This window comes from Balaenoptera physalus (assembly GCF_965194825.1).
Source record: "Balaenoptera physalus genome assembly, chromosome: 13".
In the NCBI taxonomy this organism is placed as follows: domain Eukaryota; kingdom Metazoa; phylum Chordata; class Mammalia; order Artiodactyla; family Balaenopteridae; genus Balaenoptera; species Balaenoptera physalus.
Window position 1 is genome coordinate 8,913,216 of NC_138892.1, and position 13,053 is coordinate 8,926,268.

Consider the following 13,053-nt stretch of genomic DNA (forward strand, 5'->3'; position numbering starts at 1 on the left):
TGTGATGGAATGCAAGCCAGTAAGTGGAGCATGGGCTGCAAGTCAGCCCTACAAAGCCCCTGGGCCAGGCTCCAGTGCAGGCACAGGCTGCATCTCTGCACTCGGCCCCTGCAGTGAAGGACGTTCCAGATGGGCAGCACTTCAGAGCTGGGAGGAAACGTATCAGCTAGAGCCCAGCCCCAAGGTTAAGTTACCCAGCTGGGTCTTGGCAGAGGCGGGACTAAAGCCCAGGCTTCTGACCCCAGTCCAGAGCTGTCACCCCCAGATGATGTGGTCATGGAAGGCTCTGGGGACATCTACTCTGGCTAGGACCTGAGGTCACTTCTGGACACACAAAACCAGGATGCCTCCATAGAGCCAGACGATACCACCCTCTCCCTCACTGGTTTCCCCAGCTCTGCTGACGTGGAGCCTAGGCACCGGGGTGGGCATGGCTGCTGCCGACAAAGACCCCCGTCCCGCTCAGCGCCGCGGTGGGGAAAAGGCAAGAGGCCCCAGGCCAGGCATGCTCCGTGCAGGTATGCGCTGGAGATGGTCACTTTTTCCTGGGGAGGGGAGCCCACATGGGCAGCTCCAGTCCCCACTTGACCACTGATTACCCATGTGAGCCTGGGGCCTGACTTTTACCTCCCATGCCTGCCCTGCCTGCCTCCCAGGGCCGTTGGGGGTTTCAGATGAGATCATGTCCACGAAATCCCATGAAAAAGCTGTGCGGTTCTGAGGGGCTATCACCAAACCAGGTGAATGGGGCCAAATGCCCACACCTCCAGCCCTAAGGTGCCTTGGGGTAGGAAGGGCAGCACCTGGGCAAACTGGTCAGCTGCTGCCTCCCAGAAGGTCCATCTGTCTGGCAGCCCAGGGGAGTCAGTTCTGGGCAGGCCAGCCAGCACCCGGCTCACACATCCCCAGCTGTGGATCGCCTTCTCTGATTTCCCCAGCGAGCGATCTAGGTCTCCAGGGCAGTGGCTGTCAAGCTCGAGCCTGTAGAGGATCAGCTGGGGCGGGGCGGGGGCGGGGAGGGGGCGGGGCGGGGCGGGGTGTGCCCGCTGAATGTGCGCATGCTAGGGCCCCATCCTCAGAGAGTCTGACTCAGCGGCCCCTGGAAACGCGTTTTAACAACACCCTCCCCCTCAGGTGATCTGAATGCAGGTGGTGGAAGGATCACACTTTGAGTGACGGCCGGTGTTGGGAAGAGAATCTACCCTCTGGAAGCAGAAAGTCTCACTGGTTGTGGGGCCTTGAGTGAGTAATTTAATCTAAGTCTCCATTTCCTCATTTTAAAATGGGGAGGTGGTCCCTTCAGGGTTGTTCTGAGTTTTAAATGAGATAATGCAGCGGCACGAGGAACACAGTGCCTGGCCTGCTGTGAGCTGAGGGTCCACGTCGGCACCCCCCTCTCTCCTCTGATGGAACCCAGAACAAAGGGGCCTCACTTCGGAGGCAGCTCCCAGGGAGCCAGCAGCACAGAGCTGCCCACCAGCCCCAGACATCAAGGTGGAGATGTTTTCCTTTGCTTGATACCATGTCCAGCAGGCCCAGCACATGGTGATTAAAGCCCAGGCAACACTACACTTCCAGGAAGGTCAAAACTTGAACCGAGGGGAAGGGCAGCTCGATCAAGGGAAGAGTAAGTAAGTCTGTACAATGCACTGTCCCTCGAGTGATGCTGGGCATCAGTGCCCGCACACCGAGCGTGGAACGCACCGCTAAGAAAACTGCGCCCCTGGGAATTCCCTGGTGGTCCAGTGGTTAGGACTCTGAGCTTTCACTGCCGAGGGCCTGGGTTCAACCCCTGGTTGGGGCCATGAGGCGCGGCCAAAAGAAAAAAAGAAAGAAAGAAAGGAAAGAAAACTGCAGCCTGAGTGGAGAGCACCTCCAGGTGGGCTCGGGACCCAACTGGCACGGCTGCCACTGAGCACGGAGAGGTGCTGCTGGAGGATGGACACAACTCACGGCAGAGGTGCCAGTGCTCCCGGCACACCGCAAAGGCTTTCTTTTGTCATCAAGGCTGCAAGAGGCCCCATCCAATTTCTGCCCCGGTGGGATGTGAACAACTGGACAAGAAAGCTTTACCTTAAGCTTCCTTCCTATCTGTGCTCCCTGGGGTGAGAGAGGAGAGGAAAGCCCAGGAGAGGAGGCCTGCATGACTGCCCGGGGAACACCCACGGACGCTGCCTGGCCCTGCCCCACCCGCCTTGCAGCCTCCTACCCGTGGACTCCAGAGTCACTTAGCTGAATCCCCAAAGTCCAAGAGCATCCTGCAGTGGGTGAAGCACAGACTTTGGAGTCAGGGGTCCCACAGGGGCGGTGAGACCACGGGTGTTACTTGACCCCTGGGAACTCTCCCTGTAAAGTGAGGCAGCCTCATGGTTCTTGTGAGGATGCAGAGAAACGCAGTGATGCCTGGAGAGCATCTGGCGCTGCGCTTCCTCCCCACAGCGTCTGGCGCACGGTGCAGGCTCAGCGTCAGCGTGATGGGAGACTAGGGGTCGGTCCCCTGCTCTTGGCAGGTGGAGCCAATAGCCCAACCCTAATCGTGCCGTTTCCCTGCCCAAACCCTCGGCCTGAGTTCAGCCTGGCCAAAGACCCTCCGTGTGCTTCCAACCCACTCCCTCCCTTGACGATAAACTCCTCTGCGTTCTCCAAACACACCCATCAACTCCCACCCTGGTGGCTTAACTCACCCTGTCACCACCTTCTCCCTGTGGTGATGGGAACATCCCTTCCCTGTTGAGGTCCTTGCTTCACCCTCCCCCAGGCTGTCCCAGGTTCATTCTCGTCCTGGGTCCCCAGCCCCCAGGGCAGTGTGTGCCCTTCCCAGGAGGCACACCTGCTCAGGCCTGTGTCTCTCTGAGCACATGGTGGGGGGACAGAGACCTGTCATGCCGCCCTGCACTGGGCCCGACACGCAGTAAATGTCTAAACAGAGTACCTCCGCGGTAGGGGGCTTCCCTCGGGGGGGCTGAGGAAGCACTCTGGACCAGAGCCCTGGCCCACCGAGAGGACAGAGCCAAGACCACTGGGGTCTTGTTCTCTGCCTCGAGGCCGGGCTGCCCCCAGCCCAGCAGCCGGGCACCTGCGCTTTGTCAGCTGAGGCTTCCCAGCTGCCTGAGGCCATGCTACACTGTTTCAGGCTCACTAATTAGACGTCACTAAACACCAGGCTCCCTCCTGCACTGGCAGCCCAGCTCTGCCAGCCAGGCCACTTCCCCTCCCAGACCCCTTGGCCTCTGTGCCAGCTCTGCCCCCGCCTCTGCTGCGCACCACCGGGGCTCACTCCCCGTCCACCTCGGATCCGTACGAGGCACTCCTGACACCCATTCCCCAAACTAGGTGGATGAAGGGGTGATACAGAGGAGCCTCGGGCTGGTTCTCCAGAGAACAGGCTGTACCCCTGTGAGCGAGGTCAACTAACTCAGCCGTGAAGAACCCTATGTGATCTGCCAGGCAGTGAGAAGAGCAATTCTTTTTAAGATCCTAGGCCAGCTTTTCCCTGCCCCGCGGCATGCTTCTGGGATGACTTCCCCTGCATTAAGTTGGTGTTAATTAGTGAAAATTATCTAATGCAAGCTCATTTTAACATTAGCTTAAAGCTAAACGTAATTAGGAAGATAAATCAGCTGCTAAAAAAAAAAAACCCAATGAGGATACACAGATGATTTTTAGGATCAGCTGCTGCTCTGGGTTACTGGCCTGGAGCTCTGAGCAACATACAATATGTGGGCAGAGTAAGGCAGGACTCGAGAAGTACCTTCGAGGTATTTCTTGATTGATCAATCAGGGTAAGACAACTGGAGTTGGCAGCTTGCCCGGGAGGTTCTGAGAAGCGGCAAGGAAAACTTGCTGGTCACTGCCAGGGGATGCCGCCTGGGAGGGCTTCGCCAGAGAGGCAAGTGGAGGGTGCGGGGAGCAGGGGAAGGTGGTCAGGAGGCGCTGGGCGATGGGAACAGTGTGAATCTGTGCACTCCTAGGCCTCCCGCCTTGCACACCCCGGCCCTCTGCCCGCCCTCCCTTCCATACTGGCTGCTTCAGCTGTCAATTCCCAGGAGGCCTCTGCGCCCCTGGAGCTCAGTGGGATTCAGACTCAATCTCAAGTTCCCATCCAGCTCCACTATTTACCAGCCCTGTGACCTTACCATCTGTAAAATGGAAAGTTGCTGGATTGTTGTGGAAGTTAAACGAAATAATATATTTTAAAAGGGCTAGCATGGTCTGGTATTTAAGTACTCAACAATTAATAGCTATTGACCTGCCCCCTCCAACCTGTCCTGCAGTTTATTTTCTTTATCAGCGTTCCACATTTTATTCACCTGTATATTTCCGGAATGTGGCACATGTGAAACATGGTGAGTGAATGAGCAGAAGTGGGGAATCTCCAAGCAGTCTGGGAACCCTCCCGGGAGGGGGAGTTAAGAACACTCACAGTTGGTCCTCAAAGACCCACAAAAAGGTAAGAATCCCTGGTCCCTGTCCCTGCCCCCGCCCTCTACTGACTCTGCTAGAAAACAGAACAGAAAGAGCATTTATCTGGAGCCTCCCACACGTCCCACCAGTGCTGTGAGAGGCCCAACAGGGTGACCACCGTACAAGCTGGGCCGGGATGAGTTAACAGATTACTAGAAACTCGGGCCAGAGAGACCACTAATTAGAAAAGCCATAGGCTCTTTTCCTGGGCTAAGATTCTGGGATCATTAGCAAGTCTACAGACTCCACAAATTCAGAGAAGGAAAAGAAAACGGGGGAAGGCAGCGGCCCCAGCTAAGGCTGACTAGTCATGGCCCCTGGGGTAGGAGGTGTGGTGGGAGGGAGGGGGAGGGCCAGGGATCACTAGAGTGACTCAGCCTGGGAGGGGGTGTGGTCAGGACAGTGCCAGGAGCAGAGGCAGGCGGTCAGCCAGGACCCAGCCCTGCTCGTTGGTCCTCTGCCCTGCTCCTCTCTCCCCGCAGACTGGAGGCCTGCCCCAGAACAGGCTCTGTCTGCCCTGTACACTGTGAGGAAAGGGAGGCAGATCTGACCACCAGCCAAGGTGAAGCAGTGAGGCAGCATCCCGGGGGTGCACCTGGACAGATGGGGCGGCGTGGGCGTGGGGTTGCCGGCGGGTCTCCCATTAAGGTCTCAGTTTGTCAGTGAGGGCCCACGTCCCAGAGGGCCAGAAAGTGGCCAGCAAGAGGACACTGGTCAGGGAACTAAGATCCCACAAGCCATGTGGCATGGCCAAACCAAAAACGTCCCTGGAAGCTACCTATATCCAGCTTCCTGGTGACACCTGTGCCAGTGCCACCAAGCAGAAAGAATCCTCTCCTCTCCCTCTCCCACCAAAGTAGTCCTGTACTTGTTTGTTTCCAGAGCTAGTTGGTGAGCTTCCCAGAACCTGGCTGGCAACAAATATACTCTGTTTCTGGAATTTCAGATGGAAGCGGTGGCCACAGGGGCAATCCCCAAAATTAACTGCATGTGTAGCAGAAGGACACAAGCCTTGAATTCAGACCTGGGTGGAGTCCCAGCTTGCCTCTTATGAGATCTACGGCCTTGTGCTTTCCCTGAGCCTCTGGGAAAACCTCATTTCCCTTGCAAGGTGCTAAGGATTGAATTAATTAAAGGAAATAACATGCAGAGCACCTATCTTTCAACAATGTTAGCCCCTCTTAATATAAATCCCTTTTATCTGCATCTATTAGTCATCTTTTTCAAAATGCTGTCTCATAGAGTCTTGCATTGGAGTCTCAGAGCAATCTTGTGAAAGTAAGCAAGAAGACAAGAATGATCCCCATTTTACAGATGCAGAGATGGAGGCCTAGCAAGGTCAAATGATTTGCCCAAGGTCACCTGGTAGAGGAGGAAAGAGAGAGCAAGAATGAAGACACCCAGGCTCCCGGCTGCCAACTGTGTACTCCTTCCCCTGCAGTGACCTGGCCTCCTGAGACCACTGCCCAGCAAACCTGGCTAAGCTACCATGAGACCAAGAAGTCATGAAGAAGGCACCCCTTTACTGAGGCCCCATCTTCTACTTTTGAACTCCCCGGGAAACACCCATCCTCAGAGTTTCAGGGACCTAAAGTGTCAGATTTCAGAGGAACCAAGCCTCAGCCTCCCTCTTCTCCAAAGACAGAAACACAGCCTGTCCCCCACCTCAACCCACCCCACCCCCGTGTCCCCATGCCCCAGCGCCTACTTGTGCAAGCTTTAGTCCTTGACGAGTCCTTCCAGACTGCCCTCGGGCTCTTTGAGCTGGCCCTTCCGGGTGACTCTGCAGGGGAACGCCCTCAGGGACCCCTGATTCAGGGACCGGGGAGCCTCCGTGCCTTCCTGTCTCATTTCGGCCCGTGGCAGATCCTAGAGAAGACCCTTGGCTGAGTACTCAGTTACCACAGCCCTGCAGACGAGAGCCGCCCTGACAAACGGCCACATCAAATCAAGGCAGCTGAGAAGTGTGGGGGTCGGGGGGGAGGGAGGGGAGGGCAGTTGGAGCTGCTCCTCTCACCCAGAGGAGGAAACAGGAAGCGCACCTGCACGGGGCCTCCAACCTGAGGACGAGAAGCAACCCCTGACCGTCCTAACTCTGATCTCCTGGCCGGCAGCCCCGCGTCCCGGGAGGAAGCTCAGCCACACTTCCCTCCCTGCTCCGAGAGGGGAGGGGACAGCGACGGCAGCAGCACCTCTCCAGGACAACTGGTATTTGTACGATACTTTCTTGGTATCCTCTGCTTCCATACAGTTTCTTCTTTATTTTTCAAAACCATCCAGAAATCTAGGTAATGCCCTCCAATTTTGCAGGTCAGGAGTCCCAGGGAGGGAAGTGATTTACCCCAAAGGAACACAGTTTGTAAGTAGCCAGGTCAGGACAGAAATCAAGACCTTTCAACTTCAGAGCCTATTCTCTGTCCTTGACGTGAAGCTGGGTCTCCATTGCCCAGAAACCCCAGCTCCCAGGATCAGTGACTGAGCATAAAAGACTCAGAATCCAATAGCCACAGAGCCAAGGGCTTGGCAGGGATGCTGGGACGGGCCGAGGCAAGATCCTGGAAGGACTGTGAAGTGCTCGGTCCCTGGAACTGCAGCTGCGTCATTATCCGCCAGCCTCAAGGGGACAAGGACTGTGGAACTGCCCCGCGCCTCGGAAATAACGCCCGTGAGGAATGGTCACTCAGGGAGGGAAGAAGAGTTAGGCAGGGGGGACAGTGTGTTGGACCCACAGGTCACGGGCTGCCCTGAGAGGCCTTTTCTTGCTCTGCACAGCGAATCAGGCTTTTCAAAGGCAGCTCAGAAGCTCTAGATAAAGCCTCTGACATGGAACGTCAGGAGAACGGGGAAAGGTATCAGGCGAGAATCGGGACCAGCTCTCGAACAAGGCTGCGAGGTGGCTAACGAACGTATCATCAGACTCAGATTTCACAAACCAGTAATATTTAAGTATATATATATGTAAACGCTTTCTTTTGTTTCCTCTCTCTCTCTCTTTTTTCTTTTTGAATCTGCTTCATGTCAACATCCCAGTGCCCAGCATGGTGCCTGGTACAGGCACCTGGTACAGAGAAGGTGCTGCGTGCTATTTGCTGGATGTATCTGAATGAGGGAAGTGCCAATTTGAGGCTAACGGGGGAAGACAGTGGCAAAGGCTGCCACCCGAAAGCTGAGCCTCCTGGTGAAGTGAACTGGAGCCTCTGAGACTTTGCCACATCCCCTGGGCATGTGTACCCAGCTGTTCACCCCCATCTGCTGCCCAGACCTCTAACCAAGGCTGCTAACCTGGCCAGCCATGCCTCCTGCCCTGGAGCCTTTCCCCAAAGCCCTCTGCACCCCCTCCTCCCAATTTAGAGCATTCTTCTCTCTGCTGCCAGGTGGCTTGTAACAGTGGGGATTGAAGGGGTCCCTCGGTAATGTGCAGTTCAACTGGGGACTCTCCAGACACTTGCTTCCCTAGAGGGATGGAGAGGGGCGGGTGGCCAATAGGAGGCAGTTTCCAATCAATTAAACAAACATCATTGGTTGCCCGTGCCGCTGGGGCCCTACAAAGATGACGGAGAGGTGTAGGAGGGAGTCTCAGCTCTTCCAAAGCTGCTATTTCCCGAGGATAAAATGGACTCTCCTAAATCGAGCTGTGTGCCAGGCACACACGTGGCACAAACCAGGAGCCATGTCTGAGAACAAAAAGTCACTTTTGGATTGAAAATTTGATAAACAGCCAAAGAAGGGTTAGCTTCTGAGCCAGACCCTGAAGGAAAGGGACAAACCATTGACAGGCAGAGATGGGGTAGGGCTGGGCCTGCTACCCATGCCCCTCTGTCCCCCACCAACCAGGTGGGCCTGTTCCTCTCACTGCCACAGGAATAAAGAGCAGCAGCTTCCAGTTAATCACAACTTCCTAGCCCAGCAGCCACCCTCTCCTGGGTTGTGTTTATATCTACACGGGGTCATTGGTAGTTCTGACCGGGGACCTGGGGAAGCTGTGTCCTCTCCTTGTCCTTGGTCTGAAGACAAGTCATTAGACCCTTCTGGACCTCAGGGGCCTCCCCTCTGCCCGACATGGTTTTTGAGGCCCAAAGGAAATGCTGGGGGGAGGCACGGTGGTAAGCAGTGAGGAGCTGGGTAGTTGGTACCCTTGAGTGTGGGGCTCAGGAACGCAGGGGCCAAGGATCAATCTTCAAGGTGGGTGGCCAGTAGGTTTTCCTCTGCTCCTGGAGCACAGGCAATACTCTGTAAACCTACCCAGCAGACCCAAAACTGGATGCCGCTGGTCAGAAGGGAGCTGGGGTGCAAAGATGGGTGGATGCTTGGTGCAATCTCACCCTTCTTGCTGCATTCAGACACGCCTGTAGACAGGCCCTCAGCATCAAAGGTCCTTCCCTCACCCGGTTCAGGGGCTGTGTCAGTGCCCCTCCTGCCATGCCCTCTGTTAAGCACCCATCATTCTGTATTAAAATGATGGTTTATTAGACTATTAGGCTATTTAAGAGCAGAGGTGTGTTTTATATGTCTGTTTTCTACTGAAGTGCTTAGCACATAGTAAACCTCGAAATATTTGTCCAATGACCAAATGCACTATGCTTCCAAACCGCAGTTATTTGGTCCTCTCACTCTGCCCTTGTAAACGAGAACCGTTTCCTTGTCTACACATGGTCTCGATTTAAGTCCAGTCCCCCCTGCCCCCTCCCTGCAGTTACAGTGGTCATAGCAGCCCAAGCGGCAGCAACCTCCCCTGGTCCTCTCTGCCAGCGTGGGAGAGGCCACGGACTCACTTCTGGGTCCCTGAAGGCACGTTTTCCGCCTGTACTTTAAGCAAAGTACATCATTCAGTGACACTAAAATAAGCAGATCACCTAAGGGGGATTAAAACAACAGGAAAAACTGGCCCCCCCACATGGAACCAGGGCCGAATGTCTCAATGCTGGCTCTCCAGCACAGCCTGGAGGGCGTTCTGCCATTTGCAGAGGCCCAGACAGCAGATAACTTAAGACTGACCAACTCAAAGGCCTCCTCCCATTCCATGCGGTCCCACCTCCACCCCTGCTGGGCTGTTTCCCCACTGGCCACCACCCTCTGCCCCTCCTCCCCAACCTCCAATCATATTTTCAAAGTGTCCCCTAGTTAGGCTCCTTTGTCCATAACCCTGAGGCCCAGGTTCAAAACCCCCACTGGTCTGCGCCTGTGGGCAAGTCACAGCCACTCCCCCTGAGGCTTGGTTTCCTGTTTTTCATTCGGGAATAAAAATGACAGCCCCTCACGCAGTTATTCTGAGGATTAAAAGAGATAAAATATGAAATTCTGGCACACAGCTGGACGTGTGTACTAGGTCCTTCTGACCCCCCCTCCCCCTTTTCCCCAACAGTCACCTGTGTCTCTGCACATAAACCATCTCGGTCTGTCCCACCCAGCCTCACAGCAGCCAGAATCTCCCTGGAGACAAAGGAAACTCCCTCCAGGGTGTTTCAGGGTGAAAAGGAAGGGGGAAGGATCTAGAGGGTTGCTTGCCAGTTGGACAAGCTGGGGTTGGGGAGGTGGGCAGGTAGTTGTCAGAAGGTGTAGCCTTTAGAGCGGAAGCTAGGGATCTGGGTCTTTCCATAACCAACCATGTGACCTTTGGGCAAGCCCCTTTTCTTCTTTGCACCTCAGTTTCCTCACCTGTGAAACAGGGTCAACCTCTCTGCCCTGCCTACTCACAGGATCTTTGGGAAGAAGGTACTGCACAGATGTGAGTGGCAGTGATTAACAGTTGGGGTCCAGAGGGCTTGTGGGTTTTGGGCACAGATGGGGCCAGAAGCTGCTTCTTCCTGAGGGGTGGTCACCTGCTTTGGACCCAGTTTTAGGACCAGGCTCTAAACACCAGGCCCCCCACATACTCAGCTCCCACCACAACAGCTCTTTCCTCCTGCCAGTCAAAGCCACTTGCTGTTTTGAAGCGAAAATCTCTCTCTCCTGAGTCTCTTAAGGAGAAACTGCCCATTCCACTTTCCTTCTCTCTCTCCTTTCAACTCTGCAATTTACGTCCCTTGGGAAATCCTCCAGATTGGGCATATCTAGCCTCAAAAACTGTTTTCCTTCCAGCACATCTCCCAGCATTTGAATTAACTCTTGGAGGGCAAAGGCCACCTTATATCCTCCTATGGCTAGTGCCTGGCACACGGTAGGCACTCAGGAAATAATTACTGGTTTAATATGTATGCATTGGATCGGTTCACAGTTGTTAAAGTTTCTGTTGTTAAATATTTAAAGAGTTAAGAACACTCCACTACATAGGAGATTCCTGACATCCCATATGGGACTAGAAGTTCCAGTGGGCAGGGCCCTGTCTCCACCTTCTTGTAACAGGGGTTCACAACCTGCAGCCCAGGTTGTGACCAGGCTAGTTCCATTCCAGCTCCTTGGTTTAGACTGTTGCACCATCATCCGACAGCACAGCAGTTAAGAAGAAGGATTTTGGTGTTTGAACCCTGGCTCAGCAAGTGACTTAACTGTTCTGAATCCAAACATAAGGAAAATACCCATCTTACTCCGTAGTTGTGAAAAGCAAAAGAAAAAATGTAGGTAAATCATTAGCACAGTGGCTGGCACATATTAAGAATGCATAAATCAAGGCTTGTTAGTATTACATCGTGAGCCCTGACCCCTGACCCCAACTGCACCCTGCTGCACGGTATTGTCACCCGCGTCCTTTCTCCTCCTCTGTCCAAACTTGTTTTTCTCTTTTGCAGAATGCAATATACAAAGAACGCTCAGGTAGACAAGCTGGAATTCTTTAGAGAGGGAGGGTGGAAACATGGACAGTGAAAAGTTAACCCTTCCTTCTGGCAGCCAATCTAGCCGACTACCTGCATTGCGCCTTCCAGGAAGAGGAGGCCCACCACTGGTCTTTCTAGGCTCGTTCAGCCTCCAGGGATAACAGGGCTCCAACCACAGTTACTGAGTTGAATCAGAATGGTGAACCCAAGCCACTCCTGCTGTATATTCTGAACTGGGCACCGAAGGCTGCTGATGTTTCTTAACAAATCTCAATGTAGGGGAACCAGACTTAGCAAATAAAAATACAGAATGTCCCCATTAAATCTGAATTTCAGAGAAACAGTGAATGACTTTTTAGCATCAGTATGTCCCAATGCAATATTTGGGTCATACTGAATAATACTAAATTTTTTCTTGTTTATCTGGAATTCAAATTTAACAGGACATCTTATATTTTATCTGGAAGCCCTACCCAGGTACCCCTACCCAAGGGCACAGAGTAAATCTTCCCCCTGCCCTATGAACTACTGGCCCTACCAGTATTAGAATACCAGCCACTCTGGAAACATCACCTCCTTTCAATCCCCAGGTAGAGTAGACGCCCTAAATGGGAGCTTCTGCTTGACCTGCTGAGTCCAGGGATCTGCCTTGTCAAAGCACCCAGCACAGAGTCAGGTACACAGTAGGTGCTCAAAATACATCCCTTAATTCATCCTAGACTGCTTGAGCTCTAGCACTGGGCCCAGAGCCGGAGTGAATGCCAGGGGCCAGGGGCCAGGCCAGCCTTGACTCTGGGGGGCCTCCTAAGAGCAGCGAGGCTTGGGGTGGGAGGCCACACCACACTTCCTGAGGTTGCCTGAGGATCAAATGAGAAAATGGCCAGGGACATGTTTTGTAAATCCCTGGGCAGCACATAGGTTATTATCAAGACCTCTGAGTGGCCCATTTTACCACAGGACTCCACAGCCCACACTCTTCTCTAGGGAGAGAAACCAGACAAGGAAACAGAAGCACAGAGCAGAGGAAAGCCAGCGCCTCTGGACACTGTAATGGTGACGACAAGCAACTGTCCCAGCACCTTGTAATTTGCCAAACACGTTCACATCCATGCTCTCCAGAGGACTCACCAGCCCCACGTTGGAAGGGAGGGTTCTGGGCCCATTTTCCAGAGGGTGGTCAGGGGGGCCAGGCCCAGGCCTTGCCTCGGAGGTGGCGCCTGGTCCGAGGGGACAGGCGTGGGGCGGGGCGGGGCCTACCTTCTGGGCCTCTTGGATCATCTGCCGGACCACCTGCTTCAGGTGGGGCGCCTTCTCCTTCCTAGGGGGGTGAGTGAAGAGGGTGACGCGGCTCACACCGCGGTAGAAGCACGATTCGGTCCAGCCCAGCTCCAGCGGGGGCACCTCGGTGTCGGAGCGGTCGGGCCAGTAGGCCAGGGACTCGCCGGACTCGGCCGCGGCCTGCGTCGGGGTCTCGGCCGCGGCCTTGCTCTTGCCCCGGGCGGCGGCGGCGGCGGCGACTTCTTCGTAGGGGCTCCAGGCGGCGCCGAGGGCCTGACGCTCCTGGCTGGAGAGGAAGTCCCGCAGCTGCTCCTCTTTGACCCGTTCGCGGTAGGCCTGCTCGCCGCCGCCCAGCAACGCCTCGAGCGCGGCCCGCCGCCGCTCGCAGTAGTAGAAGGATGCCTGCGCCGCGGTCACCTTCTCGTTCACGTGCGCCTCGTCCAGGCAGCCGAGCTGGGACTCGGCCATGGCGCCCCGGCCCGGCCCCGGCCCGGGTCCTACCGCCGCACCTGGAGCCGCCGAGGGGCGGGGCGCCTCACCTGGACGAGAGAGCGGCCAA

The 13,053-nt window shown here is 55.1% G+C and overlaps 1 protein-coding gene across 4 annotated transcripts in view; it reads right to left on the reverse strand.

Annotated features, from left to right (window-relative positions):
- Positions 1 to 13,053, reverse strand: part of FAM83F (family with sequence similarity 83 member F) — a 29,338-nt gene extending 16,285 nt beyond the window's left edge. The window contains exon 1 of one of the 4 annotated variants that reach the window (XR_014252493.1): positions 12,474 to 13,051. Coding sequence is in view for 3 of the 4 variants with exons in the window: in XM_082420619.1 (XP_082276745.1) it covers positions 12,474 to 12,962 (489 nt within the window). In the remaining variant the exon portion in view is untranslated. Of the gene's footprint in view, positions 1 to 12,473 lie in introns of all 4 variants that reach the window. The other 3 variants (XM_082420619.1, XM_082420618.1, XM_082420620.1) reach the window with 3 other exon arrangements.